The sequence below is a fragment of the Papio anubis genome, chromosome 7, assembly GCF_008728515.1.
Source record: "Papio anubis isolate 15944 chromosome 7, Panubis1.0, whole genome shotgun sequence".
In the NCBI taxonomy this organism is placed as follows: domain Eukaryota; kingdom Metazoa; phylum Chordata; class Mammalia; order Primates; family Cercopithecidae; genus Papio; species Papio anubis.
Genome location: NC_044982.1, coordinates 136555090 through 136582573, shown reverse-complemented (window position 1 = coordinate 136582573; position 27484 = coordinate 136555090). Strand labels below are relative to the sequence as shown.

Below are 27484 nucleotides of genomic sequence, written 5' to 3'. Positions count from 1 at the left end.
TATGAATCTGCCTTTAAAGTGGGTAAGAGTATGAAAGAAAGCCCCTGGCTGTGCAGTTAATTTTGTAGTTTGCAAAGGTCAAGCAGACCTTTTGGAAAAGGCTTCTTGATCCTGTAATCATTTCTGTTTATACTCCATAACTTTTTCCACTGTTCGTAAATAGGAGAGTGGGTTCTGGAAAGACTGTGCATGATGGGGGTGGGTAGGGTGGGGGGAGGTGCCTCTTACTCTTCTTGCCCACCATATTTCTTTTCTCTGCTTTATTTATGTAGGCCCAAGGTGGCCCTCTCTTGCTAAGAAAGCTTACAGTAGCACCATTTCATAAAGCCACTCAAATTGTACTCATGGCTTCAATTGCCAGCCCTTGATTTTAAAAGTCCTGTTTATTGTGACACCAAATTAAGATGTGTTTTGGGCCTCTTGACTATGTGCAATCAAAATTGGAATGTTTTTCTTAACTGACCTTCCTCAACAACAACAAAGTGTTCATTAAAATCTTAGAAGTGTTCCAAACCTAGAATTGTTCTCCCAATTCCTCTAAATACTGTCAGCTGTCAGTGTTATCAGTGCTCTTGCTGCTTGGGGCACTGCCGTTGTAAAGACCTGGGAAATCCCTAGAAATGAGCTTTTATGTTTTAGTTGGGGAAATAAACATATGATCATATATTTCGTTACACAGATAAAGAGAGAGCTAAGCTTGTCCATGAACATTCCTTTAACTTCCTACTTAATGATGGGGAAATTTCGTGGTCTTCTGATGGGAAATACCCTCCTGACTTGCTTCCTGTCATCATAGAGATAGAAGTGCTTCATCCTATGGATGGGATAAAGCCCCAAACTTTGTGTTTCTGTGATCTTGTTTGGAATGGCTAATTCAGGACTCAAGTTCAGCTGCAATGTTTCATGCTAGGGCAGCTGTTGTGAACTACTGAGAGGCCAAGTTCTTCTTTGTAAGGTTCCTTTATGGGAAAATGCTCTGAAAAACATGGAAGTTGGCTGGTAAGTTGAACAGGCCTCCCTCCAAGGAATTGTAACAGAAAGTTCACAGAATTTCGATTGGGCAGACCTGAGTTTGGATTTATTACTATTTTTTTTATTTATTGTTATTATTATTATTATTTTTACCAGCTATAGGACTGTAAGCTTTGGTTACTTACACTTCCTAAGCTTTAGTTTTTTTTCTGCTGTAACATGGGGATAATAATGAGTACATTAGAGTCATTTTAAGTGCTCAATGAGATAATGCATATGGAAAAGGATGCTTGACAAATGTTATTTTCTTTCCTTTTCTGCTTCTCCCTCCTTTCAAATTTAATTCAGAGCACCCAGCCTGCTCTCTAGGCTGAGAGTTGGAAAAACTTAGTGCTCTCTGGACTTTGGCAGCAGGCAGCAGGCAGCAGGGAGAGGGGGAATACTCCCTTCTCTTGTGATTTGGCCACGGTATTCACTTGCAGGGGACCTTATCAAGTGGATATTTGTAAAGCAGAGCATGCCTGCATTGACTTTAGTCTGGTTACAAATGTTGGTAGAAAGCTTTATTAGAATGCTGGCAAACAGAAGAATTAGTGGTTGGCTTCGTCAGTGTCAGAGATGTACAAATGGATGTCGCAAAACCTCTAAGTCTTAAGACATTTAGTTGGGGAACTAGTTCCAGGTCAACACCTAGGTCTAATGAAAAATATCCAATGAATTATTAAGTATTCTTTCTGTATTATTACTCTAGTTATACCTACCACTAGGAATTGTGCAAGGAATATAGATGACACAGATATGGTTTGCTTTACAAACGTATTATTTATGAAGGTCTAATATATATTAACAGCTAGGCTACACTTCCCTGGTAATGCCTTCTTTACGCTTAAGAGAGGAGAAAATCTTGTTTCTGAGGGCAGGAATTATATTCATTTAAACAGTCTCTAGGAGTCTGTACCATCTTGAGTGCACACTGCATTTTTGTCCTAGATGTCTTCTGTCTGCCTCTCCAGATTTCCTCTCACCTTTTTCCACCCTTCTTTCTGCCCTAGGAGGCTTACTTGTGTGGTTTATATTAACAGGTTACCTTGTACTTCTGCTTCTGGTTGGGCTTTGTCTCAGGGCTCCCTAGGATGAGATCAAAAGGAGAAAGGAGATTACAGTCAAGGTATTTACTCCTTCAGGCTGCATTCTTGTATGGTAACTTCAGGCTGGCCAGATCTATCAGCAGAAGGCCACTCTTACTCTAAGGGCTGCAAATTCCTATCACCTCTTTCCCTTAGAGTCCAGTAGCCATTCTTTCCCTTCGTCCCTTCTGGCTCAGATGGAGAAACAGCTTGATTGCTACATGCCCTTCGTTAATGCACTAACCTTTTGTTTCCCCTATAATCCCACCTACGCTTTCTTTTTTTTTTTTTTTTTTTTGAGACGGAGTCTCGCTCTGTCACCCAGGCTGGAGTGCAGTGGCCGGATCTCAGCTCACTGCAAGCTCCGCCTCCCGGGTTCACGCCATTCTCCGGCCTCAGCCTCCCGAGTAGCTGGGACTACAGGCGCCCGCCACCTCGCCCGGCTAGTTTTTTCTATTTCTTAATAGAGACGGGGTTTCACCGTGTTAGCCAGGATGGTCTCGATCTCCTGACCTCATGATCCGCCCGTCTCGGCCTCCCAAAGTGCTGGGATTACAGGCTTGAGCCACCGCGCCCGGCCCCCACCTACGCTTTCTGTGAAGAGTTCCTTTATAAATAAACCTCCTCCAATTATCTTTGTTCGATGTGTCATCTATTTCCTTTTAGGATCCTGAATAAGACACAGTCTTAGATATTGGTTGACTATTTCATATAGTTTTAGAAAATAGTAAAGACCAAGAACTTTAGAATTACTTACATCGAGGTTCAAATTCTCACACTGACACTTACTAGATGAGAAATCTCACACAATTTCAATTCTTTAAACTCAGTTTCATTATTATTGAACTGAGGATAATAGTCCCTAATTTGTTAGTTTGTTGTAAGCATTAGTTGAGATAATAGGTGAAATGTAGATGTTCAAAAAATTAATTTACTTAAAAATTAATTTACTTACAAATTATTTATTGAATGTCTACTATATGCTGGGCATTATCCTACTTACTCATTGGGGATTAAAAATGTGAACAAAAGCAAATGTAGTACCTTCACTCGTATGATTTTCAGTATGGTAGGAGAGAGAAAGAGGTATTCATCTCAAGCCAAAATCATATCAATGGCCAAGGCCCTGTGGCAGGAGTAAGGAAAGTGAGGTCAAAAAAGAAGACCAGTATGGGGTATGGAGAACACAGATGGATATGGGACTGGAGACATGGATAGGGGCTAGATCACGCTGGTAGACCTTGTGGTCAGTATCCAGAATTTTGATCTTTATCCTAAGAGCTTCGGGACACCATTGTAAGTTGTCAAACAGGTGGGTATATATGTGTTAATTGTGAAAGGCTTAATCTTGCCAAAACTGTTTGTAATGTTTGTAAATAGACAGCAGGTCCTGGGGTTGGGGAGGAGGAAAAATATTGGTTAGTTTTGGGGGCAGAGTGGATGCAGGGAGACAAAGTTTCTAGGTTTTTACAGTTGAGAGATGACAGTCCCTTAGATTAGGGCGGAGATTGTGAAAGGAAAGGGAAGTAGATAAATTCAGAAGGCTTTTAGAAAGTTGAATTGACAACCTTTGATGACCAGGTTTGAAGGTGAGGATGATAAAGTTATCCACTATGACCGAGGTTTCTTCCAATCTTCACAACTGGACGGATGGTGATGATACTGAGATGAGAAGCTTGGAGAAAGATTGTAAGCTAGATTGGACAAGGGCCACTTGAGAAGCCTTAGAAGAATCCAGATGGAAATATACAGGAAACACAATACGTAGGTTTAAATATATGGATTTAGAGCTCAGAGGAACAGCATGAGCTGGGGATACACATCTTGTCTATATTATTAAAACTATTAGTCTTAAAGCTACGGTCTTAGGTGACATTGTCCAGGGAAGATTGAGTAAGAAGATAAGGTGACCTATGCCTGCGTCTTAAGGATTCTCAGTCTTTAGTAAGTGGGTAAAGGGAAAGGAGGGTAAGTATCACGGAAGACAGGAAAGGAGCTACCAAAGAGGTAGGAAGGAAAGCAGGAGAACATTATAACACAGAAGCTAAAGGGAGAGTATGTTTCAAAAAGATGGAATAGTCAACAGTGTCAAAGATTGCTGAGTGGTCAAGAAGTTATGGAGGATATTGATGATAACACCAGATCTGTTTTGGTGTTGTGATTGGCCCAGAGACTAGGTTGAATAACGAGTGGGAGATAAGAAAACAGAGGCTGTTGAGTGCAGAAAATTCTTTCAGGGTCTTTGACAATGAGAAGAAGAGATGTGCATATAAACACTTGTGGTTATATTTACATAAGTGCTTAACAATCCATAAAGAGGATTCCTTATTAGTCTGTGTGCATTTGTGTGCTTAATGAAATGTACATTTTCAGCACCTAACTGGTCTTTCCTTATTTCAGTTTTTAGCAACCACAAACTTTATGTGTTTTTTTTTTAAAGCCTACAGCACCAAGTATCCCCAGGCAGTCTCCCATCCAAGTACTAACCAGGCCTGACCTGCTTAGCTTAGCTTCTGAGATCAGATGAGATCAAGTATGTTCAGGGTGCTATGGTTGCAGACTATTTGGCCTTTGTGATCTTTACCATAAAAGAAATATTTCCCATCCTCAATGTTCATATGATTTTAATAAATGATTCTGAGAAAATGTGGGTGGTCTCCTATACACAGCAGTAGCTAGGAATAGGACACTGGGATGCAATTTCCAACTTAAGACAATGAATTGTTATGAAACCTCAATTATTGCTTCTGTTTTTCTCTTACATAAAGGAAAGTCTTTTAAGGATGTGCCTATCCTTCCCTGACTTCTGGAGTGGTATATAATTTTGGGTGTGCCTCCCTTTTCTCCTTTCTTTAATTTCCCCCTTTCTCCTATATTAAATGGCTCTATGGATTGAAAATCATGAGAAGACTACATGGAGAGGAAACACTAGAGAAATTAGCTTTAATTAAAACTTAATTGCTTTTATTTAGCGTTTTCTCTGTCCACAAGGAATTTCTTTAACAATATTTTTCAATATTTTTATTTGTTCATCATCTGATAACCCACTTCTAAAGCAGTTGATTATATGCTTAGAATTCTGGGAACAAGGCACTTATCATGGGATAATGTAATTACCTGAAATAAATCTAACACAACGTTTAAGACAGTTCTCATCTTTGCAAAAATTACATGTTATATACATGCAGTATATGATACACAATAAAGGTTTAAATTACTTGCTTATGTATTTTGGGGGCTATTCTAGTTTCTCCTTCAAAGGGACCTCTCAAATCTTTTTGGGAAACAGATCTAGAATTTGATTTCTTATTTTTCCATTTTTTACCTTAGTGTTCTGAATTGTGTTTGTTGCTGCATTCTTTTTAATATTTCCAAATTATTCCTCACTTTTCTTGACTGTGTTATCTTTAACTATGTCAAACTAGAAGCCTATTTGTGCATAGACTTTGAAAAAATAGCTTTACTTAAACCTATCAACTACAAGTTCTAACTGTATATATCCTGGTCTAAGAAGACCACATCTCTTGCAGTTTCCAGGATTGTTGTTAACCTAATTGTTGAGAATCGTATACAATTTAATGGCCCTTGCTCTTAATAAAAGTTAAATTATTGTGAAAAATATATATTTTTTTCTTTCAGAGACATTTGATGTGAGCAATAATAAGAATAAGAATACATAATCATATCATTTCAAAGTTATTTACTTTTTTTGTTTTTGCAGGCCCTGACACTAAACTAATGCAGAATAGTGGTAAGACAAAGTTTAAAAGGACAAGCATTGATAGATTGATGAATACTCTAGTACTATGGGTAAGTTACAAAACTAGGCAATATCACTAGTCATTGTTATCTTAATATATTTACTGTATCTTGCTGGGAATTCTTTAAGAAGCCTATATTCTCCTTGTGGAGTTTGTTTTTGGGGATTTTGCATTTGAGGCTCAGTTACACTGCCTTCTATTTTCTAGATTATGCTAATTTCTCAATCAGTGGTAGAATTTATCATGAGAGGTAGGTTAGTGTTTATGGAAGTATTCATGGTCTTGCAAATTCCCCATATCCCAAGGATTTGTTTTTGGAAAACCAAACATAGTTTTTAAGGCAGTTTGATGTTTTTGTTATCTTACTTTTTTTCAGATCCTCTATACATAGCTTATGGTGGGCAAGGCTGGCTTCATGGGCGTGTAATCTGTGTAACCACACAGGGCCCCACACTCAGAGGGCCTTATGTTTGGTTTATTGAACTTCTGTTGCCATCTAGAAATTCTTAATACTTTTAGAACAGAAGGTCCCACATTTTCATTTTGCACTGAACCCTGAAAATTATGTAGGTGGTTCTGGTTATGAATCCTTTGAGCCCCACCTCACAGTTCTCCTCCTTCACAGAGACCTCTAACCTCCTTAGCTCATGATTATCTTTCTCTTATTAACTGTTTTGTTTGTTTGTTTTTTTACTTCTGATTCTTTTGAAATGATCTTCTCTACCACCCGATTACCAAAAATATTCAGATATTCCTTACATTCCATCCTTTTGTCAGTTAAGCCTGTGCTACCTCTTATTATTGATATAATATCTAGTCTTTGTGTAATACTACTTTGTCTGCTTGTATAGGGGTAAAATTCGAAGACAGCCACTTTAAAATATAAAGACTGTGACTTCAAACCATGTTTTCACATGTACCCTATCACAGGCTCACAATCATAAAGAATCTGAGCTCAATATGTATTTGCTTACCTGATATGTAATAGTTGTACTCTGAATAAGGAAAGAAGGAAATTAGCACTTGCTGTGCACAAAATATTGGCCCGGCTTTGTGTTTTACTTTCAGTATCACCTGCAGACCTGGGGTTTTCTCCAGCAATACCAGTCACCTTCATACAGAGCCTATGAGACCAAGAAGACATGCCCATAAGGGTTTGTTACCCTTCTGCCCCCAAGGAATTTCTCATTTAAATAGCCCTGACTCCACTTCAGGGCATGCAGGGTGTGTCTACCCACCACAGAGCAAACTGACCCTATCTTTCATGCTAGAAAATAGGATGACCCACTGGGGAGTTATAAGCCAAATCAATTCTTAAATTATGGCATTTAATGTATTTTACATTAAATTTTAATGCTCTAAAGTCATGTTTAATTAATTTGTAGTCTCAGCCATTAAAGAGGATACTATAATATAGGTACCAAAGTCATAGAAGTTTTGGGGATTCACAGTCCTACTTTTCTCTCATATATGGTTTTCTAATATACTTTAAATCAGACTTTTCCCAATCTTTTCTTCTTATACACCTATTCTTACATGCCCATATTATGGAATAAGGAAGAAAGCAGCTCTAGAATTTCTGAATATTCTTTCTTGGAAGAAAAAGGAAATAGAGGAAAAATCCATTTCTGTTCTCTAGCCCTACTCTTCCCTCTACATTGGCTGGTCTCAGCTCCCAACATAGTGTGACACTCAGCTGAACAAAGTCTCCGCAACATCTTCTTCAACTCAGGTCTTAACCATGTTCACTGAGTCTGTGGCCTTTCCTTTCCCAGGAAGGGTTTTAGACTCACTGTAGATTGACCTTGTTGTCTCTCTAGTTGTTATACCTACAAATATGTGTTTTTCTAATTCTGTTACTAATAACAATGTAAGTGTCTGCTAATGGTTTTCAAGTTGCTTCCCACATTTGTATCCTAAAAGTAAAGTATACATGTCATGAAGTATTTTAGTTATCCTTACATTTCTTGTTGACCTCAAGTAAGGATTGTGTAGCCAGATCTATAGCCAAGAGACTTGGTTAGTCTGAAATTGTTCTTTATCACTGATATTTTCTTTTGCATTTATGCCTTGGGTGGCCATATAATTTATCATCCAAACAGGACACTTTTGAAGGTGAAATGCAACATGATTACTATTACATCTGGACAATGGTTGTAAACTGGGGCCATCCAGGACAAATCAGTGCATATGGTCTCCTTTAATTAAGCCACCTAAATATACCTACTTACCACAAATTGAGGATGTGAAGTTGTTAACTATGTGAACATAGACAAGTTACATAGTCTTTATGGTGCTTCTATTTTACTTTGTTTTTAAACTGTAAAGTGGGAATAATGACTGTTCCCATCTTAGAGCGTCAATGGGCAGATTCAGTGAGAAAATGTATGTAAAATATTTAGCTGAGTTCCTGACATAAAAATTTGAAATTTTATTCATATGACTAATGGTAAGAAGAGGTTTGCATACTTGCTTTTCAAATGACTATTTCTTGGAGTTAGACGCATAATTAGATCATGTTGATATGACTAATTTTGGGTTCAAGTTAACCTTAACCAGACTTCTATCTTATTTCAGATTTTTGGGTTTCTGATATGCTTGGGAATTATTCTTGCAATAGGAAATTCAATCTGGGAGAGTCAAATTGGGGACCAATTTAGAACTTTCCTCTTTTGGAATGAAGGAGAGAAGAGCTCTGTGTTCTCCGGATTCTTAACATTCTGGTCATATATTATTATTCTCAATACAGTTGTACCCATTTCCTTATATGTGAGGTAAGATGAGAGTTTACATTTTAATGAAATAATTTCATCCAAACCTTTGTTTCCAGTAATCATTTTTGTTTGTTTTAAAATTTCAGCAGTGCAATAGATATCTTGCTCTTAACTGCTTATGATTTGTGACATCTGTTTCAAATGGGACAGCTTAGCTGTTTAATCTGTTTAACTTTTATGTTTTCAAATTATAATAAATGTGGTTCATTTTCTTCTTGATTTGATTTGGTTTCTTAGAAATGTTTTTCTCTGTAAGACATGGACTACAATATAATCTCATGTAACCTGATCAATTAGAATTGGTTAATTTTGAGTAAGAAAAGGAAGAACATTGGGGAGATCTATAGAGGGGGTGCCTCTTTGCCACTAGGCTGGCTCTATAGATACATGGATTCAGGTCCTGTTCTACCACTTACTAGCTCCATAATCTTGGGCAAGTAACTTCGTCTTCTAGTGCCTCAGTTCCCTCATTTTAAAAATGAAGAAAATTATAGTTCTACCTCATAGGATTGTATGAGGAGTGAATACATGCCTATAAAGCTCTAAGAATTCCTAACACATTATAAAAGCTTAATGAATATTAGCTTTTCCTATTATTATTAGTAACTATAAGTACATTCATAAAGGAGTTAAAATATAGTAGGTGATGCTAGTCCATTGTAAGATAAGAAGTATGATTTATAACTTCTACTACAATTTGATCTGTCAGGATTAGATTTGATCCCATAAATTAGAGCTAAGGTGGTCTCTCTTTTTGCCTCTCTGTCTCTCTACATACACAAAGAACATACACACACACCTCTTTATTTAGATACATGTATATGCATATATGTATATGTGTGTGTATTTGATAAGTATTAGAAATTGGCCCTAGAATCTGTACCTGGGACATTCTTGATCCCGATCCTAACAAGACTGAGCCAAACTGTCCCAAAAACACTGGAGCCAAGATGGGACTTGGTTGTTTGACACTTCTCATCATCAATACTTCAACAATACACAAAATCATCAGCTCTAAATCCCCACTTATTTTTATACACCCCTTTTTATCTCTCTTCAAAAACCTAGCTATGATGAAGCAAGGGAAGTTTAATGCACAAAATCCACCCTTGTTTTGGATAGTGGTCAGGAAACTGAAATGCCAAGTTGTGGGAAATTGACTTGAAGTAGTGGCATGTGGCCACAATACCACAAATTGCTTTGGGCTCTCTGGAGCTGTGGTCAGAGAGGCTCTATTTAAACTATATCCTACTGGCTCATCTTTGATTTTGAGGACCTCTCATGCTTGTATCCAATTATAAAGTCTGTAATAAATCCTGCTTTTTGCCGGAAGAGCTACAGTCAGCTTTTATAGCATTCCTTTATGTCCTAAATGAATAATAAATGTGCATAGTGGCTTTCCATCTGCACATATGCAGTTTCATATGTCCTCACGAAGGACGTATATTCTGTATACATTCTTTCTTTGAAGAACATTGGCATTTTCATTTAATGATTTGAAAGATTGATTTTTTTTTTTAATGATACCAAAGGTAGATTCTCAGTTTGGCATTCCTTATACTTCTAATGTGCCATGGTTCATTAGACAGAAAACGTATTTGTAATAGTCCAAACCCAGTTTCTGGTCTCGGTACTGCCACTAAAAGCTGTGTGACCTTGGAGAAAGTGCTTGACTTCTCTGTGCCTTGGTTAGTTTGTCAAATATGTGCTTCCCCATTAAAAAAGGGGATTAAAAGATTAATTTCTGAGTTGCTTTATCCTCCACATAATACCACCTTACCTTTAGGTAACATTTTATATATATAAAGTGATTCAGCATGATACGTTATCACTTAAAAACTACTTTCTTATGCATTCTTATAATTTTCAAAATTACTAATGTTCTGTAATATACCATGAAATATGATACTTTAAGACTCTGTGAATGCTTTTCTCTTTTTTTTAGCATTTTATATTTTACACGTCCACATACTTTATCTCATTCATGTTGCCCAACAATCTTATGAAGTAGGATTTGCTGAACTGCTTTCAAAATGATGAGAGGATTTGCTCAGGATCGTGAGCTAATGAGGGACAGAAGTCTTCTGAGAGTTGGGACAGTGTTTTCCTCTATCCCTAAGCTATGTATGATTTATTACTCAGTGAAGAAATCAAAAGAAAAAAAAGAGTCTAGAGTTCTGTCCTAGTTGTAAGGCATGGAAATTACGAAGACAAATGAGAGCCTTTCTCTCGCCAAATAAGTACAGTGATTCTGATCTTAACTCGAGGGAAAAAGCATTCCAAGGAATTTCAGGTTACGCAGTCCTAAAGATTGAGACATAGAAAAAGAGAACTCCCAGGTATTTCTGTCCAGAATGATGAAGACCTTCTGCCAAAGCTTCTATTAGGCTTTAGAATATGTACAAAGAGTAAATTAGTGCCATATGTCACTTGAGGATAGAAGTTCAGTATTTGCTCTGAATGGTTAACAATTCCAGGCGAGGAAAGGACATTTATTTTGGTAGGATGTTTCTATGTTGTCAATTTGTTTATCTGTTGTGTTAAGGCGGACCCAGCTACAGTTTTTTAAAAAATACATAATCTTAAGAAATGCAACCATTGTTTCCCCAAGGAATTAGCTTTTGAGTGTTCTTTCCAAAGTAATAGGAGTTCATTTCTGTGTTGCTTGTTTTGCCCGAGACTGGGTGAAATTATAAGCTCTGTTCTGCGAGTATTCAGGCAGAAAACACTAAGTGGCCAGAGTATGCTAACTCTGAATATTTTTCTCCTTTTCTCTGCTATTGTAAAAGAAAGAGCTGAATGTTCCACTGTGGCTCTTCTGAATCCTCTTTTCCCAAACAAAAACGATGCCCATTTTCTCTTCAGACTTTTAAGCTCTAGGAATTTGAATAAGTTTTGAATACTTCCATTGGCTTATACTATAACACAGAACAGTCAAATTCTGTTTCATTCACTTTGGTTTAAGATTACAGGGAGCTACTCGATTTTCAGATAAATAAAAAACTTCATGGTTTGTATTGTGACCCTCATAATGCCATTCTTAAGGCCTGGTCTGCACTGGCTTTCCCAAATCCCTGAGTTCTAGTCTTGGCTCTGTGGCTAATTATTGATGTGACGTTGGGTTAGTCACTTTATCTCTCTAAGTCTTAATATCCCTATTGGTGAAATTAGAGTCCAAAGAGTTAAAATTCGTACACCCAACACTGATTGACTGCCTCTGATGGGCAAGATACTACCCCAGCCCGTTGTAAGTGCTAATGCTTTTTGAGTGAAAGGAATAAGGAAAATAAAGCTGAATCAGACTAGCTAGCGAGGAATTTACATGGAGGGTGGGGGTGGGGTGGGATGCAGACGAGTAAACCATACATGAAGATAAATAAATAAATAAAGAGTGTGAGTTATGTATCTTAATATCATATCACACTCTACATAGTCACAGTGTAATTTTAGTTAGGGAGAAAAAATGTGCTACCATTCAAATAGTTAAAAATGAATTGGCCCCAAACCTCTTTTGGGGAGGGAAACGTAGGTATGTCATGTACTTTTAGAACTTGAAGTATAGAATTTAATAACCAGAAACGATTTGAGTGTCATCTAGCCCAACTTTCTCACTCTACAGATGAGAGAAACCAAGGATTAATTTCCACTAAGATCAGAAATAAGCTATGGTACCTGCTATTACCATAACTATTTTCTACTGTTCTGGATATCCTTGTTAAAGTACAAAGACATGAAACTGAAATATCCATGAATAAGATAAGACATGAAACTGAAATAAACCTATTGGAAAGGAAGAACACAGATAATAATATGATTATAAATCTAGTCAATCCATAAGAATAATCTGTAAAACTTTCAGTAGGATAATTTAGTTATGTCTAATTATGAAAGTAACATTACAAAAATTAAAAGCTTTATTTTAGTACAACAACAATTTAAAAACTTATCCTATCAAAAAAAAGTTTAAATTCTGCCCTTTGTATCCATGGGTTTTGTATCTATGGACTCTACCAACCATAGATGGGAAATATTTGAAAAAAAAAGGATGGTTGTATCTGTACTGAACATGTACAGAGTTTTTTTCTTATCATTATTCCCTAAACAATACAGTATAAGAACTATTTACATAGCATTTACATTGTATTAGGTATTATAAGTAATCTAGAGATGACTTAAAGTATACAAGAGGATATGGGTAGGCTATATGCAAATACTATGCCATTTTATGTAAGGGACTTGAGCATCCTCAGATTGGGAGTCCTGTAACCAATCCCCCATGGATTCAAGGGACGACTGAACAAATCTATAAGGCTATGGTATGAACCTATGTGAAAAAGCAAAACTAAACTAAACTAAAATTCCTTAACTAATTGAGGTACTTTAAAAAATGGAATTCCTAAAAAGATTTGACCTTCTCCTTGAAGTTGTATTTAAGTTTATAAAATATCAGTTCTTTTCAAATAATTAAGAGTTTAACATAGACCTAACCAAAATCTCAAATAAATTTTGTAGGAAAATTAATACATTTATTCAAATGTTTACTTCGATGAATACATTGATTCTATCAGGAAAAATAAATGGGTGATTATAGTTAAGAGTTTTTGAAGAGGAAGAGAATAAAGGTGATTTTGTTTCTTCTATGTATTGCCAGTTATTATAAAGCTACGGTAATGAAAACAAGAGATGCATTAAGTGTCATATCAATGAATAAAATTGAAATCCATAAATCAGATGGTAGTGAGTAAAATGATTTATTTGTGACACAGAAAGCATCCCAGCTTAATGGGGAAATGATTGATTGTTCAACAAATGTTGATGTAACATCTTCTTGTTTGGAAAACTTGAAATTTGCTCCTCATATGTACATCAAACTTTCAATTTCAATCATAAATTTCAATTGGGATAAGTAATTATGAAAAAATCAATAAAAACAATTAAAATATAGATATCTGTATATATAATCTTGGCATAGATAAGGCTTATCTAAACAAAACTATAAAACAAAGTATAAACTTCTGATGAATTTGATCCTTTAGAAAGAGAAAACTTCATATCAAAAAACTGGAAATAAAATGAAAAGACCATCAGCCAGCTGTGGTGGTACATGTAGTCCCAGCTACTCTAGAGGCAGAGGTGGGAGGATCGCTTGAGCTCAGGAATTTGAGGCCAACCTGGGCAACATGGCAAGACCTCGTCTCTAAAAAAAAAAAAAAAAAAAAAAAAAAAAAGAGGACAAGTGGCCAGGTGCAGTGGCACACACCTATAATCCCAGCACTTTAGGTGGCCAAGGTGAGTGGATCACCTGAGGTCAGGAGTTTGAGACCAGCCTGAACAACATGGCGAAACCCCGTCTCTACTAAAAATACAAAAAAATTAGCCAGGCATGGTGGAGCATGCCTGTAATCCCAGCTGCTCTGGAGGCTGAGGCGGGGAATCGCTTGAACCAGGGAGGCAGAGGTTGCAGCGAGCCGAGATAGCACCATTGCACTCCAGCTTGGGCAACAAGAGTGGAACTCCGTCTCAATAAAAAAAAAAAAAAAAAAAGACAAATGATAAATTGGATAAAATATTTGCGTTGTTTTTTTGACAGAATTAATAGACTTAATAACTATAGAATTCTTACAAATCACTAATAAATATACCGGTATCAGAATAGGAAAAATAAAATAGGCAGATACAATTAGATAATTCCAAGAAGAAATGTCACTGGCCAATAAAATTTGAAAAAAGTGTTAAACTCATTGATAAGAAATGCAGTAAACAGTAGTGACATAGCTTTTGAATTTGCATATGGTGAAAGATAATTCTTAATAATCTGATGGTAGAAACACGTTGCTATGACGTTTTTGGAAATCAGTTTGACATTATGTATGACATTGAGCATTGAGAGAGTTCATACACTTTGCCATAGAAATTTTGCTTCTGGAGCTGGGAGGTCATAAATGATTACTAGAATGTAGTCAGAATTATATTAATAATTAATTATTGTAATAATTAACATAATTATGTAATTAGAATGTGATGCAACACTCTTTTCATGGTAAACGGGCAGAGTGGTTTGACAACACATCCTGTTTTCACTCAGTATCTGTTATGGTTTGGTTCTGCTTCGTGGAAATACTATTTTCTATCTCTTTTGGCAAAGTGAAGCCACATCAAACAATGTATTGGAGAGAAAGTTCTCAACAGCACATTTCTTTAGATTAGACATCAGACAAACATCTTCAATAATAATTAGTTTCCCCTACCACAGAGTTCCCCAACTCCCAGACCACAGACCTGAGCTCCGCCTCCTGTCAGAGCTGTGGCAGCAACATTAGATTCTCAAAGGAGTGCAAACCCTATTGTGAACTGCGCAGCGGTTTATATATTGCAATGTAATAATAGAAATAAAGTGCATATTAAATGTAATGTGCTTGAATTATCCTGAAACCATCCGCCTTCCCCTGATCTGTGGAAAAGTGTCTTCCACAAAACTGGCTCCCAGTGACAAAAAGGTTGGGGACCACTCCTATCATATAGGAGGAGACACAAACTAATACGCTACACACAAAATCTCCACTGGGCCTGTTTAATGTAGAAAACCATGAAACATTCCCTAAAGTTTTATCCTAAGCTGGCTTATTGTTTTATGGTGTTGCAGGAAATGACTTGGAAAGGTTTATAAGCAGACTCTGCCGAGAAGCTTCTAAAGATCCCTGTGACCTAGGGACAAAGCATCCACATTTTCCTCTAAACGCTGAAGACTTTGGCAGACTTCTTATTTTGGCAAAATATTGTATGTTCTGAAATTAATGGAGCATTTCTTTTTTTTTCCATTTTAATGGATGACAGCGTGGAAGTAATTCGTCTAGGACACAGTTATTTTATAAACTGGGACCGGAAGATGTATTATTCTCGAAAAGCAACACCTGCAGAGGCTCGGACGACCACGCTCAATGAGGAACTGGGGCAGATTGAGTACATTTTCTCCGACAAAACGGGTACCCTCACTCAAAACATCATGACCTTTAAAAGATGTTCCATTAATGGGAGAATCTATGGTAAGAGACACAGTTCCTTTCTCTTAACGGTATTTTTAACAATTTCTTAAATAACTTACCCCATTAAAAAAATTTAAAAATCCAAAACAATCACTGGCTTTCTTATTAATATGGGCACCATCAGCATCTATCATATAGATGCTGGTATGCTTGGCAGACAGTAAATTCTCATTGAATATGTATTGGATAAATGTTGAGTAATTTAGATGAAACTTTGGATTTATTGCCATTTATGGATAGAGAAGAGAGTTAGATAAGATAACTCTCTGAAGTTCCTTTCAGTGCTCTGTGGGATTCTTTATTATTATTATTATACTTTAAATTCTGGGATACATGTGCAGAACGTGCAAGTTTGTTACGTAGGTATACATGTGCCATAGTGGTTTGCTGCACCCATCAACCCGTCATCTACATTAGGTATTTCTCCTAATGCCATTACTCCCCTAGCCTCCCAGCCCCCAACACGCTGTGGTGTGTGATGTTCCCCTCCCTGTGTCCTTGTGATCATATTGTTGAACTCCCACTTATGAGTGAGAACATGCAGTGTTTGGTTATCTTTTCCTGTGTTAGTTTGCTGAGAATGATGGTTTCCAGCCTCATCCAAGTCTCTGCAAAGGACATGAATCATCCTTTTTTATGGCTGCATAGTATTTCATGGTGTATATGTGCCATATTTTCTTTATCCAATCTATCATTGATGGGCATTTGGGTTGGTTCCAAATCTTTGCTATTATGAATAGTGCTACAATAAACATATGTGTGCATGTGTCTTTATAGTACAATGATTTGCAATCCTTTGGGTATATACCCAGTAATGGAATTGCTGAGTCAAATGGTATTTCTGGTTCTAGATCTTGAGGAATTGCCACAGTGTCTTCCACAATGGTTGAACTAATTTACACTCCCACCAACAGTGTAAAACCATTCCTATTTCTCCACATCCTCTCCAGCACCTGTTGTTTCCTGACTTTTTAATAATCACTATTCTAACTGGTATGAGATGGTATCTTATTGTGGTTTTGATCTGCATTTCTCTGACGGCCAGTGATGATGGGCATTTTTTCATGTGTCTGTTGCCGCATAAATGTCTTCTTTTGAGAAGTGTCTGTTCATATCCTTTGCCCACTTTTTGATGATGTTGTTTGTTTTTTTCTTGTAAGTTTAAGTTCCTTGTAGATTCTGGATATTAGTCCTTTGTCAGATGGATAGATTGAAAAAATTTACCTCCATTCTGTAGGTTGCCTCTTCACTCTGATGATAGTTTCTTTTGCTGTGCCAAAGCTCTTTAATTAGGTTCCATTTGTAAATTTTGGCTTTTGTTGCCATTGCTTTTGGTGTTTTAGTCATGAAGTCTTTGCCCATGCCTATGTCCTGAATGGTATTGCCTAGGTTTTCTTCTAGAGTTTTTATGGTTTTAGGTCTTATTTTTAAGTCTTTAATCCATCTTGAATTAATTTTTGTATAAGGTGTAAGGAAGGGGTCCAGTTTCAGTTTTCTGCATATGGCTAGCCAGTTTTCCCAACACCGTTTATTAAGTAGGGAATCCTTTCTCCATTGCTTGTTTTTGTCAGGTTTGTCAAAGATCAGATAGTTGCAGGTGTGTGGCATTATTTCTGAGGCCTCTGTTCTGTTCAATTGGTCTATATATCCCTTTTGGTAGCAGTACCATGCTGTTTTGGTTGCTGTAGCCTTGTAGTATAGTTTGAAGTCAGGTAGCATAATGCCTCCAGCTTTGTTCTTTATGCTTAGGATTGTCTTGGCTATAGGGGCTCTTTTTTGGTTCCATATGAAGTTTAAAGTAGTTTTTTCTAATTCTGTGAAGAAAGTCAATGGTAGCTTGATGGGGTTAGCACTGAATCTGTAAATTACTTTGGGCAGTATGGCCATTTTCACAATATTGATTCTTCCTATCCACAAGCATGGGATGTTTTCCCATTGTTTGTGTCCTCTCTTATGTCCTAGAACAGTGGTTTGTAGTTCTCCTTGAAAAGGTCCTTCATATCCCTTGTTCGTGTATTTCTAGGTATTTTGTTCTCTTTGTAGCTATTGTGAATGGGAGTTTACTCATCATTTGGCTTTCTGTCTATTATTGGTGTATAGGAATGCTTGTAATTTTTGCACATTGATTTTGTATCCTGAAACTTTGCTGAAGTTGCTTGTCAGCTTAAGGAGATTTTGGGCTGAGACGATGGGGTTTTCTAATCATGTCATCTGCAAACAGAGACAATTTGATTTCCCCTCTTCCTATTTGAATACACTTTATTTCTTTGTCTTGCCTGATTGCCCTGGTCAGAACTTCCAATACTATGTTGAACAGAAGTGGCGAGAGAGGGCATCCTTGTCTTGTGCCAGTTTTCAAAGGGAATGTTTCCAGCTTTTGCCCATTCAGTATGATATCGACTGTGGGTTTGTCATAAATAGCTCTTATTATTTTGAGATATATTCCCTTAATACCTAGTTTATTGAGAGATTTTAGCATGAAGGGGTGCTGAATTTTATCAAAGGCCTTTTCTGCATCTGTTGAGATAATATGTGGTTTTAATCATTGGTTCTGTTTATGTGATGGATTATGTTTATTGATTTACCTATGTTGAATCAGCCTTACATCTCAGTGATGAAGCCAACTTGATCATGGTGAATAAGCTTTTGGGCGTGCTGGTGGATTTGGTTTGCCAGTATTTTACTGAGGATTTTCGCACGGATGTTCATCAGGGATATTGGCCTGAAATTTTCTTTTTTTGTTGTGTCTCTTCCTGGTTTTGGTATCAGGATGAGGCTGGCCTGATAAAATGAGTCAAGGAGGAGTTTTTCTTTTTCTATTGTTTAGAATAGTTTCAGAAGGAATGGTACCAGCTCCTCTTTGTATTTCTGGTACAGTTCAGCTGTGAATCTCTCTGGTCTTGGGCTTTTTTTGGTTGGTAGACTATTAATTACTGCCTCAATTTCAGAACTTGTTATTGGTCTATTCAGAGATTCAACTTCTTCCTGGTTTAGTCTTGGGAGGTTGTATGTGTCCAAGAATTTATCCATTTCTTCTAGATTTTCTAGTTTATTTGCATAGAGGTATTTATAGTATTCTCTGATGGTAGTTTGTTTTTCTGTGGGATCGGTGGTGATATCCCCTTTATCACTTTTTATTGTGTCTATTTGACTCTTCTCTCTTTTCCTCTTTATTATTCTGGCTAGTGGTCTGTCTATTTTGTTAATCTTTTCAAAAAACCAACTCCTGGATTCATTGATATTTTGAAGGGTTTTTCGTGTCTCTATCTCCTTCAGTTCTGTTCTGATCTTAGTTATTTCTTGTCTTCTGCTAGCTTTTGGATTTGTTTGCTCTTTCTTCTCTAGTTATTTTAATTGTGATGTTAAGATGTCGATTTTAGATATTTCCCTCTTTCTCCTGTGGGCATTTAGTGCTATAAATTTCCCTCTAAACAATACTTTATCTATGTCCCAGAGATTCTGGTACATTGTTTCTTTGTTCTCATTGGTTTCAAATAACTTATTTATTTCTGCCTTTATTTCATTATTTACCCAGTAGTCATTCAGGAGCAAGTTGTTCAGTTTCCATGTAGTTGTGTGGTTTTGAGTGAGTTTCTTAATCCTGAGTTCTACTTTGATTGCACTGTGGTCTGAGACTGTTTGTTATGATTTCTGTTCTTTTGCATTTGCTGAGTAGTGTTTTACTTCCAATTATGTGGTCAGTTTTAGAATAAATGCAATGTGGTGCTGAGAAGAATGTATATTCTGTTGATTTGGGGTAGAGAGTTCTGTAGATGTCTATTAGGTCCGCTTGGTGCAGAGCTGAGTTCAAGTGCTGAATATCCTTGTTAATTTTCTGTCTCGTTGATCTGTCTAATATTGACAATGGGGTGTTAAAGTCTCCCACTATAATTGTGTGGGAGTCTAAGTCTCTTTGTAGGTCTCTGAGAACTTACTTTATGAATCTGGGTGCTCCTGTATTGGCTGCATATATATTTAGGATAGTTAACTCTTCTTGTTGCATTGATCCCTTTACCATTTTGTAATGCCCTTCTTTGTCTCTTTTTGTCTTTGTTGGTTTAAAGTCTGTTTTGTCAGAGACTAGGATTGCAACCTCTGCTTTTTTTTGCTTTCCATTTGCTTGGTAAATATTCCTCCATCCCTTTATTTTGAGCCTATGTGTGTCTTTGCATATGAGATGGGTCTCCTGAATACAGCACACCAATGGGTCTTGACTCTTTATCCAATTTGCCAGTGTGTATCTTTTAATTGGGGCATTTAGCCCATTTACATTTAAGGTTAATATTGTTATGTGTGAATTTGATCCTGTCATTATGATGCTAGCTGGTCATTTTGCCCATTGGTTGATGCAGTTTCTTCATAGCGTCGATGGCCTTTACAATTTGGTATGTTTTTGTAGAGGCTGGTATGGGTTATTCCTTTCCATATTTAGTGCTTCTTTCAGGAGCTAAGGCAGGCCTGGTGGTGACAAAAATCTCTCAGCATTTCCTTGTCTTTAAAGGAGTTTATTTCTCCTTCACTTATGAAGCTTAATTTGGCTGGATATGAAATTCTTGGTTGAAAATTCTTTAAGAATGTTGAATATTGGCCCTCACTCTCTTCTGGCTTGTAGGGTTTCTGCAGAGAGAACCACTGTTTTTCTGATGGGCTTCCCTTTTTGAGTAACCTGACCTTTCTCTCTGGCTGCCCTTAACATTTTTTCCTTCATTTCAACCTTGGTGAATCTGATGAGTATGTGTCTTGGGGTTGCTCTTCTCAAGGAGTATCTTTGTGGTGTTCTCTGTGTTTTCTGAGTTTGAATGTTGGCCTGCCTTGCTAGGTTGGGGAAGTTCTCCTGGATAATATCCTGAAGAGTGTTTTCCAACTTGGTTCCATTCTCCCTGTCACTTTCAGCTACACCAATGAAACGTAGGTTTGGTCTTTTCACATAGACCCATATTTCTTGGAGGCTTTGTTCATTCCTTTTCATTCTTTTTTCTCTAATCTTGTCTTCATACTTTATTTCATTAAGTTGATCTTCAGTCTCTCTGATATTCTTTCTTCTGGTTGATTGATTCAGCTATTGATTCTTGTGTATGCATCATGAAGTTCTCATGCTGTGTTTTTGAGCTCCATCAGGTCACTTATGTTCTTCTCTAAACTGGTTATTCTAGCTAGCAATTCGTCTAACCTTTTTACAAAGTTCTTAGCTTCCTTGCATTGGGTTAGAACATGTTCCTTTAGCTTGGAAGAGTTTGTTTTTACACACCTTTTGAAGCCTACTTCTGTTAATTCTCTGTCCAGTTTTGTTTGCTTGCTGGTCAGGAGTTGTGATCCTTTGGAGGAGAAGAGGTGTTCTAGTTTTTGGAATTTTCAGCCTTTTTGCACTGGTTTTTCCTCACCTTTGTGGATTTATCTACCTTTGGTCTTTGTTGTTGGTGACCTTCAGATAGGGTTTTGTGTGGACATCCTTTTTGTTGCTGTTGATGCTATTCATTTCTGTTTGTTAGTTTTCCTTCTAACAGGCCTCTCAGTTGCAGGTCTGCTGGAGTTTGCTGGAGGTCCACTCCAGACCCTGTTTGCCTGAGTAACACCAGTAAAGGCTGCAGCCCAGCAAAGATTGCTGCTTGTTCCTTCCTCTGGAAGCTTTGTCCCAGAGGGACACTTGCCAGATGTCAGCCAGAGCTCTCCTGTATAAGGTGTCTGTCGACCTCTGCTGGGAGGTGTCTCCCAGTCAGGTTACCTGGGGTGTCAGGGACCCACTTGAGGAGGCAGTCTGTCCCTTAGTGGAGCTCGAGCGCTGTGCTGGGAGATCCGCTGCTCTCTTCAAAGCTGGCAGGCAGGAACATTTAATTCTGCTGAAGCCGTGCCCACAGCCACCCCTTCCCCCAGGTGCTCTGTCCCAGGGAGATGGGAGTTTTATCTATAATCCCCTGACTGGGGCTGCTGCCTTTCTTTCAGAGATGCCCTGCCCAGAGAGGAGGAATCTAGAAAGGCAGTCTGGCTACAGAGGCTTTGCTGAGCTGTGGTGGGCTCTGCCTGGTTCAAACATCCCGGCTTTGTTTACACTGTGAGGGGAAAACTGCCTACTCAAGCCTCCATAATGGTGGATGCCGCTCCCCCCACCAAGCTTGAGCATACCAGGTCAACTTCAGACTGCTGTGCTGGCAGTGAGAATTTCAAGCCAGTGGATCTTGATTATCTGAGTTATCTCAGTAAGGGCAGCATTTTATACTTGATTCCTATCAGCTCTGGGGTTTATGTAAGTGCACATGGTTTTGGGAATCTACTATTCATTTACAGGGCTGCCTTGAATGGCCAGATAAGCTGTTTCATTAATACCCACTTCTTGTTTGTGTGCTTTTCTCAGAATACATGCTCTATATTTGGCTTTTCAAGCATTCTATTTATATGTGACCCTTGTCACCCCAACGCTGGCCGATTTGCATATTGTTACTTCTGCTGAGAGCACAGAGGCTCTGTGGAACTTTCTGTGGATTCCTCTGGTCTCTCAGTGTCCCTTCACGGGACTCTGAGTGTGAGTTTCTCAATACAGAAATCTCAGGAAGTAAAGGAAATCCAAGAAAGAGGGAAAACCTTTCCTTTGTCCCCTGATGGGAAACTTCATACATTGCCAAGTATTTTAAAGCAAGATTTGACCCTGAACAAAACTAAGAAATAGAAGAAGTTGATGTTTGCAATCTCCTACTTTTTGACCTCCTTTGGTTACCCACACCCATATAACCCATGGTCATTGTGGTTTCCTCAGCTGTCTTCCACTCCCAGTTTCCTCTCCTGCCATCTCTGGTAGTGGACAAGATGATTTCCAACCTGGACTTCCACAAGCCCACAGTGGTATTGTTATATCAATATATTAATCTTATATCAGTATCATAATGACTGGTAAATAACAGAACCTTTCTTTAAAAAGTTCCTATTGGACATTATTTTCAGAGGCTTTCTAAAAATATTGCTTTAACCCAAAAAGTAGTTTAAATAGGAAACTTTTAATCAGAATATTGAAAATATTTTGAATTTTGGGGACTTTTTGGATTTTTTTTTTGGCCACATATTGATCTAATAATACAACCACTTCTAGGAAGCAATCTTAAAGGAATTATCAGACATGTGGACCAAGATTCATTTGTAGAAATGTTTATCATATATTATGATAAAGGTTCTATTTTTGGAGAAGGCCCTTGACTTTCACAAGAACTTTGCAAATCTCCAAATTCACAAATCCCATGATAGCTTGTAATTCCTCTCATGAAATGCAGGAAAGTAACTTAAAGATTTAAGTGATCCTTTAGACTCTTATTTTATATGCTATTATAATTTATAATGCATTTATAATACCATTAAAATAAATTCTTACTAAAGCACTCACAGAATGTTTCAGAATCATTTTTCCTTGTTTTCATACAAGTTGGGCATATTAATATCACAGATGCAGGCCTTGGGAAAATGTAACATTCGACTGTAATTTATCTAAATCTTCTATTTCCTGGGTAAGAAATATTATCTTCTTAGGCAATTTTTCTTCACTTTCATCACCAGCCCTGTAAATGGGCTTTTATTGTAGGGAGGAGGCAGACCATTTAACACAAAGACACATTTTTTTTTCTTTTTCTTTTTTCCATCATTTTATTAGAGTGACTGCGTACAGGGTAACCACTAGAGCATAACACAGTGAATTTGAGATTTAAATTCCAGGTGCTAGGCCAGGTTCATTCACTAGCTCAGGGACTCCTCCCACACCACAGCCATACAGCATTCCAGATTCAGACCAATGCCCCAGAGAAACAACAAATAGAACTGCTTGTCGAGTGGTTGGTGCTCATAGCATTGTATAGCGAAGAGAGAGAGAACTTAGATTAAAAAACCCACTATGCTTACTTTAGTTTTCATTTAGTCATGTCATTTTGAACCATTCTTTGGTTCTCTTATCCATAAAACGGAAATGAAAATCTTCACTTTGCAAGTTTATTATAAGGATCAGTGATAATTTAAAAGCCTGGCACAGGTTGATTCAAGTAACTCTTTTTTTTTTTTTTTTTTTTCCAACTTTTAAGTTCAGGGGTACATGTTCAGGATGTGCAGGTTTGTTACATAGGTAAACGTGTGCCATGGTAGTTTCCTGGACAGATCATCCCATCACGTAGGTATTAAGTCTAGCTGTTCTTTTAGCTGTTCTTCCTGATGCTCTCCTTTCCCACATCAACAGGCCCCAGTGTGTGCTGTATCCCCCGTGTGTCCACGTGTTCTCATCATTCAGCTCCCACTTACAAGTGAGAACATGCAGTGTTTGGTTTTCTGTTCCCATGTTAGTTTGCTGAGGATAATGGATTCCAGCTCCATCCATGTCCCGGCAAAGGATATGACCTCATTCCTTTTTATGGTTGCACAGTATTCCATGGTGTATATGTACCACATTTTCTTTATCCAGTCTATCAATGATGGGCATGAGGTTAATTCCATGTCTTTTCTATTGTGAATAGTGTCGCAATGAACATATGTGTGTGTGTATCTTTATAATAGAATGATTTATATTCCTTTGGTATATACCCAGTAATTGGAATGCTGGATCAAATGTTATTTCTGCTTTTAGGTCCTTGAGGAATCGTCACACTGTCTTCCACAATGGTTGAACTAATTTACAGTCCCACTGTAAGAGGTTCTTTTTCTCCACAACCTTGCCAGCACCTGTTATTTTTTGACCTTTTAATAATAGCCATTCTGACTGGCGTGAGATGGTATCTCATTGTGGCTTTGATTTGCCTTTCTCTCCAATGATCAATAATGTTAAGCTTTTTTTCATATTTTTGTTGTCCTCATTTATTCTTCTTTTGAGAAGTGTCTGTTCATGTCCTTTGCCCACATGGGAGTTGACAGGTTTTTTCTCTTGTAAATTTGTTTAAGTTCCTTGTAGATTCTGGATATCAGACCTTTGTCAGATGGATAGATCACAAAATTTTTCTCTCATTCTGTAGGTTGTCTGTTTACTCGGATGATAGTTTCTTTAAGTCACTCATTATTATTATAAGAAATATAATCCTGGCAAATAGTATGAAACCTTCCAATGCCAAGTAAAAATTAAAAAAAAATTAATGCCTCACAATAGGGAAAGTGAAAGTAAATTATGCTACATCTATAATCATGGGCTACTATACAATGATTCAAAATAAGATTCAAAACAATTTGATTGATAGGAGAAATTCTCATGGTTAAAAACTGTAAGAACAAGAAGTTTATGAACAATGTGGTGAATATATGTGTATATAAAAATACACAATAAAAATCATTCTACAAATACTAGTTATTTCTGGATGAAGGGAAGTGATTTTTATTTTCTATTGTAAATGTCCCCTATTTTCCATTATACCTGTAATAAGTACATATTAGCTTAATCAGATAATCAAGAACTTGCCCACCCTAGGACATGATTCTATTGAGCACTACAGAACAGAATCACACAGCTGGGGGGACCAGGGCAAGATGGCCAAATAGGAACAGCTCCAGTCTGTAGCTCCCAGTGAGATCAACGCAGAAGGGGGACAGTTTCTGCATAATGGTGATATAATAAATAATAAGTGTATTCCTTAAAACTAAATGTCTAATCTAATTTCAATTTCACTTTTAATTCTCAATTTTTGTTTTGTCAGGTGAAGTACCTGATGACCTGGATCAGAAGACTGAAATAACTCAGGTGTGGAAGTGATAAAATTTTATTCTTAGTTTCAATTTCAAATTATATGTGGTTTTAAGAAAATGATAAACTTTTAGTGTCCTGATTTCCACTAAGACCAGATGAGATACTTAATGCATAACATTAAAAAATAGATTAATATGATTCAGAATTCCTTCTTATACTACTGAACCAACCACAGAGTTCTCCTGTTTTTTATTCTTGAGATATTTATGCAGATACAAGGAATCATATTTCCCCACCTTTTACATAGTGGAGAAATATAATTACATAGGTGGTGGCATAATTTACATAATGTTCTTCAACTTTCTCAACAATATATCTTGGAGATCTTTCTAGATTAGTTTTAAAAAAGTACTTTCTCATTCTTTTTAATGGCTGAATGGTATTTTGTTATATTGATGTTCCAAAATTTATATGAAGACATTTAGGATTTTCAATATTTTTCTAGTAAAGAAAATGCAGCAAAAAAACCCCCAAAACTGGATACATATGTTATTTCACATGTTAGAGAATATAGAATCTGTTTCTAGAAATAGAATTGCTAAATCAAAAGATATATGCATTTGTAATTTGATAAATATTGCAAATTGCCTTCTTTAGAATTTATAACAATTTACCCTGACACAAGTGTAAGAATGTCTGATTTCCCCCACTGTCACCAACACAATGTTTTATCAAAGTTTATGATCTTTGGTGAGATTATATGAAAAATGGGTACATCAATATTCATTCTAATTTTAACTTCTCTTATTATAAGTGAGGTTCAACATATTTTCATATGTTTGAGAGCTAATTATGTTTCTGTAAGTTTCTGGTTCGTAATTTTTTTACCCATTTTTTTCTATTGGGTTGTCTATTACAAAAATTAATTTGTATATTTCTATATTGGGGAAAATAAGTATTTGTCTGTGAAATGAGTTTTATGTATTCTTTTCACAATTTGTCATTTGTCCCATGATTATTTTTTCTGGTATTTTTGCCATGAAAAATATTTTATTTTCATGTAGTTGAGTTTATCACTTTTTCCTCCATCACTGAGTTTTATGTCTTAGATATAAAGCACACCATCATTATAGAGTTAATGTTTTACGTTTAAATCTTAGATTCATTTGGATTTTATCCTGGTGTAGAAGGTAAAGCATAAGTCCAACTATATTTTTCTCCAGGTGATTACTGACTTTACCCATTTATTTAAAAGCTTGTCCTCTTTTTCACTGATTTGGGATGTTACCTTTATAGCATGCCAAACTCTTGTGTACTAGATCTATTACTGAATTTTTGATGTGTTTTCTTTCTATGCATATGTTAGTATCATACAGTTTTAATTGTTGACAAAGGCTGGGTGTGGTGGCTGATGGCTGTAATCCCAGCACTTTGGGAGGGTGAGGTGGGAGGATCACGTGAGGTCAAGAGTTTGAGACTAGGCTGGCCAGCATGGTGAAACCCTGTCTCTACTACAAACATAAAAATTAGCCAGGTGTGGTGGTGGATGCCTATAGTCCCAGCTACTTGGGGGGCTGAGGCAGGAGATTTGCTTGAACCAGGGAGGCAGAGGTTGCAGTGAGCTGAGATCTCACCACTGCACTCCAGACTGGGAGACAGAATGAGACTTCATCTCAATAAAAAGAAATTCATTGACATTGACAAGGCTCTAACATTTGGTAAGACTAATTGTTTTTCAGTGCTCTTTTTTTTTTTTCTGTAGATTTCTCTGAACTGTTTTGCTTAAACTTTCCTCATGATTTTTTGTTAGAATGATGTTAAATTTATTGGTTATCTTAAGAAGTGTTAATATACTTATGATGTTGAATCTTCTTATCCAAGAACATAGCATGTATTTCAAGCTACTTAAGTCATATTTTGTGCCTCTCAGAAGCATTTTCAGGTTTTCTGCATAAATATGTTGCTCATTAAAAAAAATTATTCCTAGGTATGCAATTAATTTTGGGGGTTCTTTGAAACCAATGAGAACAAAGACACAACATACCAGAATCTCTGGGACACATTTAAAACAGCGTGTAGAGGGAAATTTATAGCACTAAATGCCCAGAAGAGAAAACAGGAAAGATTTAAAATTGACACCCTAACATCACAATTAAAATAACTAGAGAAGCAAGAG

General features: G+C 36.9%; 1 protein-coding gene and 1 pseudogene across 4 annotated transcripts in view; one reads left to right on the top strand and one right to left on the bottom strand.

Annotated features, from left to right (window-relative positions):
- The window catches only part of LOC116275845 (probable phospholipid-transporting ATPase IM), a 152803-nt gene extending 126031 nt beyond the window's left edge, over positions 1-26772 (top strand). For 3 of the 4 annotated variants that reach the window (XM_031668699.1, XM_031668698.1, XM_031668700.1), the window contains 4 exons: positions 5821-5909; positions 8438-8634; positions 15469-15677; positions 25319-26769. In XM_031668699.1, coding sequence (XP_031524559.1) covers positions 5821-5909; positions 8438-8634; positions 15469-15677; positions 25319-25374 — 551 coding nt within the window. In that variant the 3' untranslated portion in view covers positions 25375-26769. Of the gene's footprint in view, positions 1-5820; positions 5910-8437; positions 8635-15468; positions 15678-25318 lie in introns of all 4 variants that reach the window. The other variant, XM_031668701.1, reaches the window with a different exon arrangement.
- LOC116275970 lies at positions 4538-4660 on the bottom strand (annotated as a pseudogene).
- Positions 26773-27484: the final 712 nt, after the last annotated feature.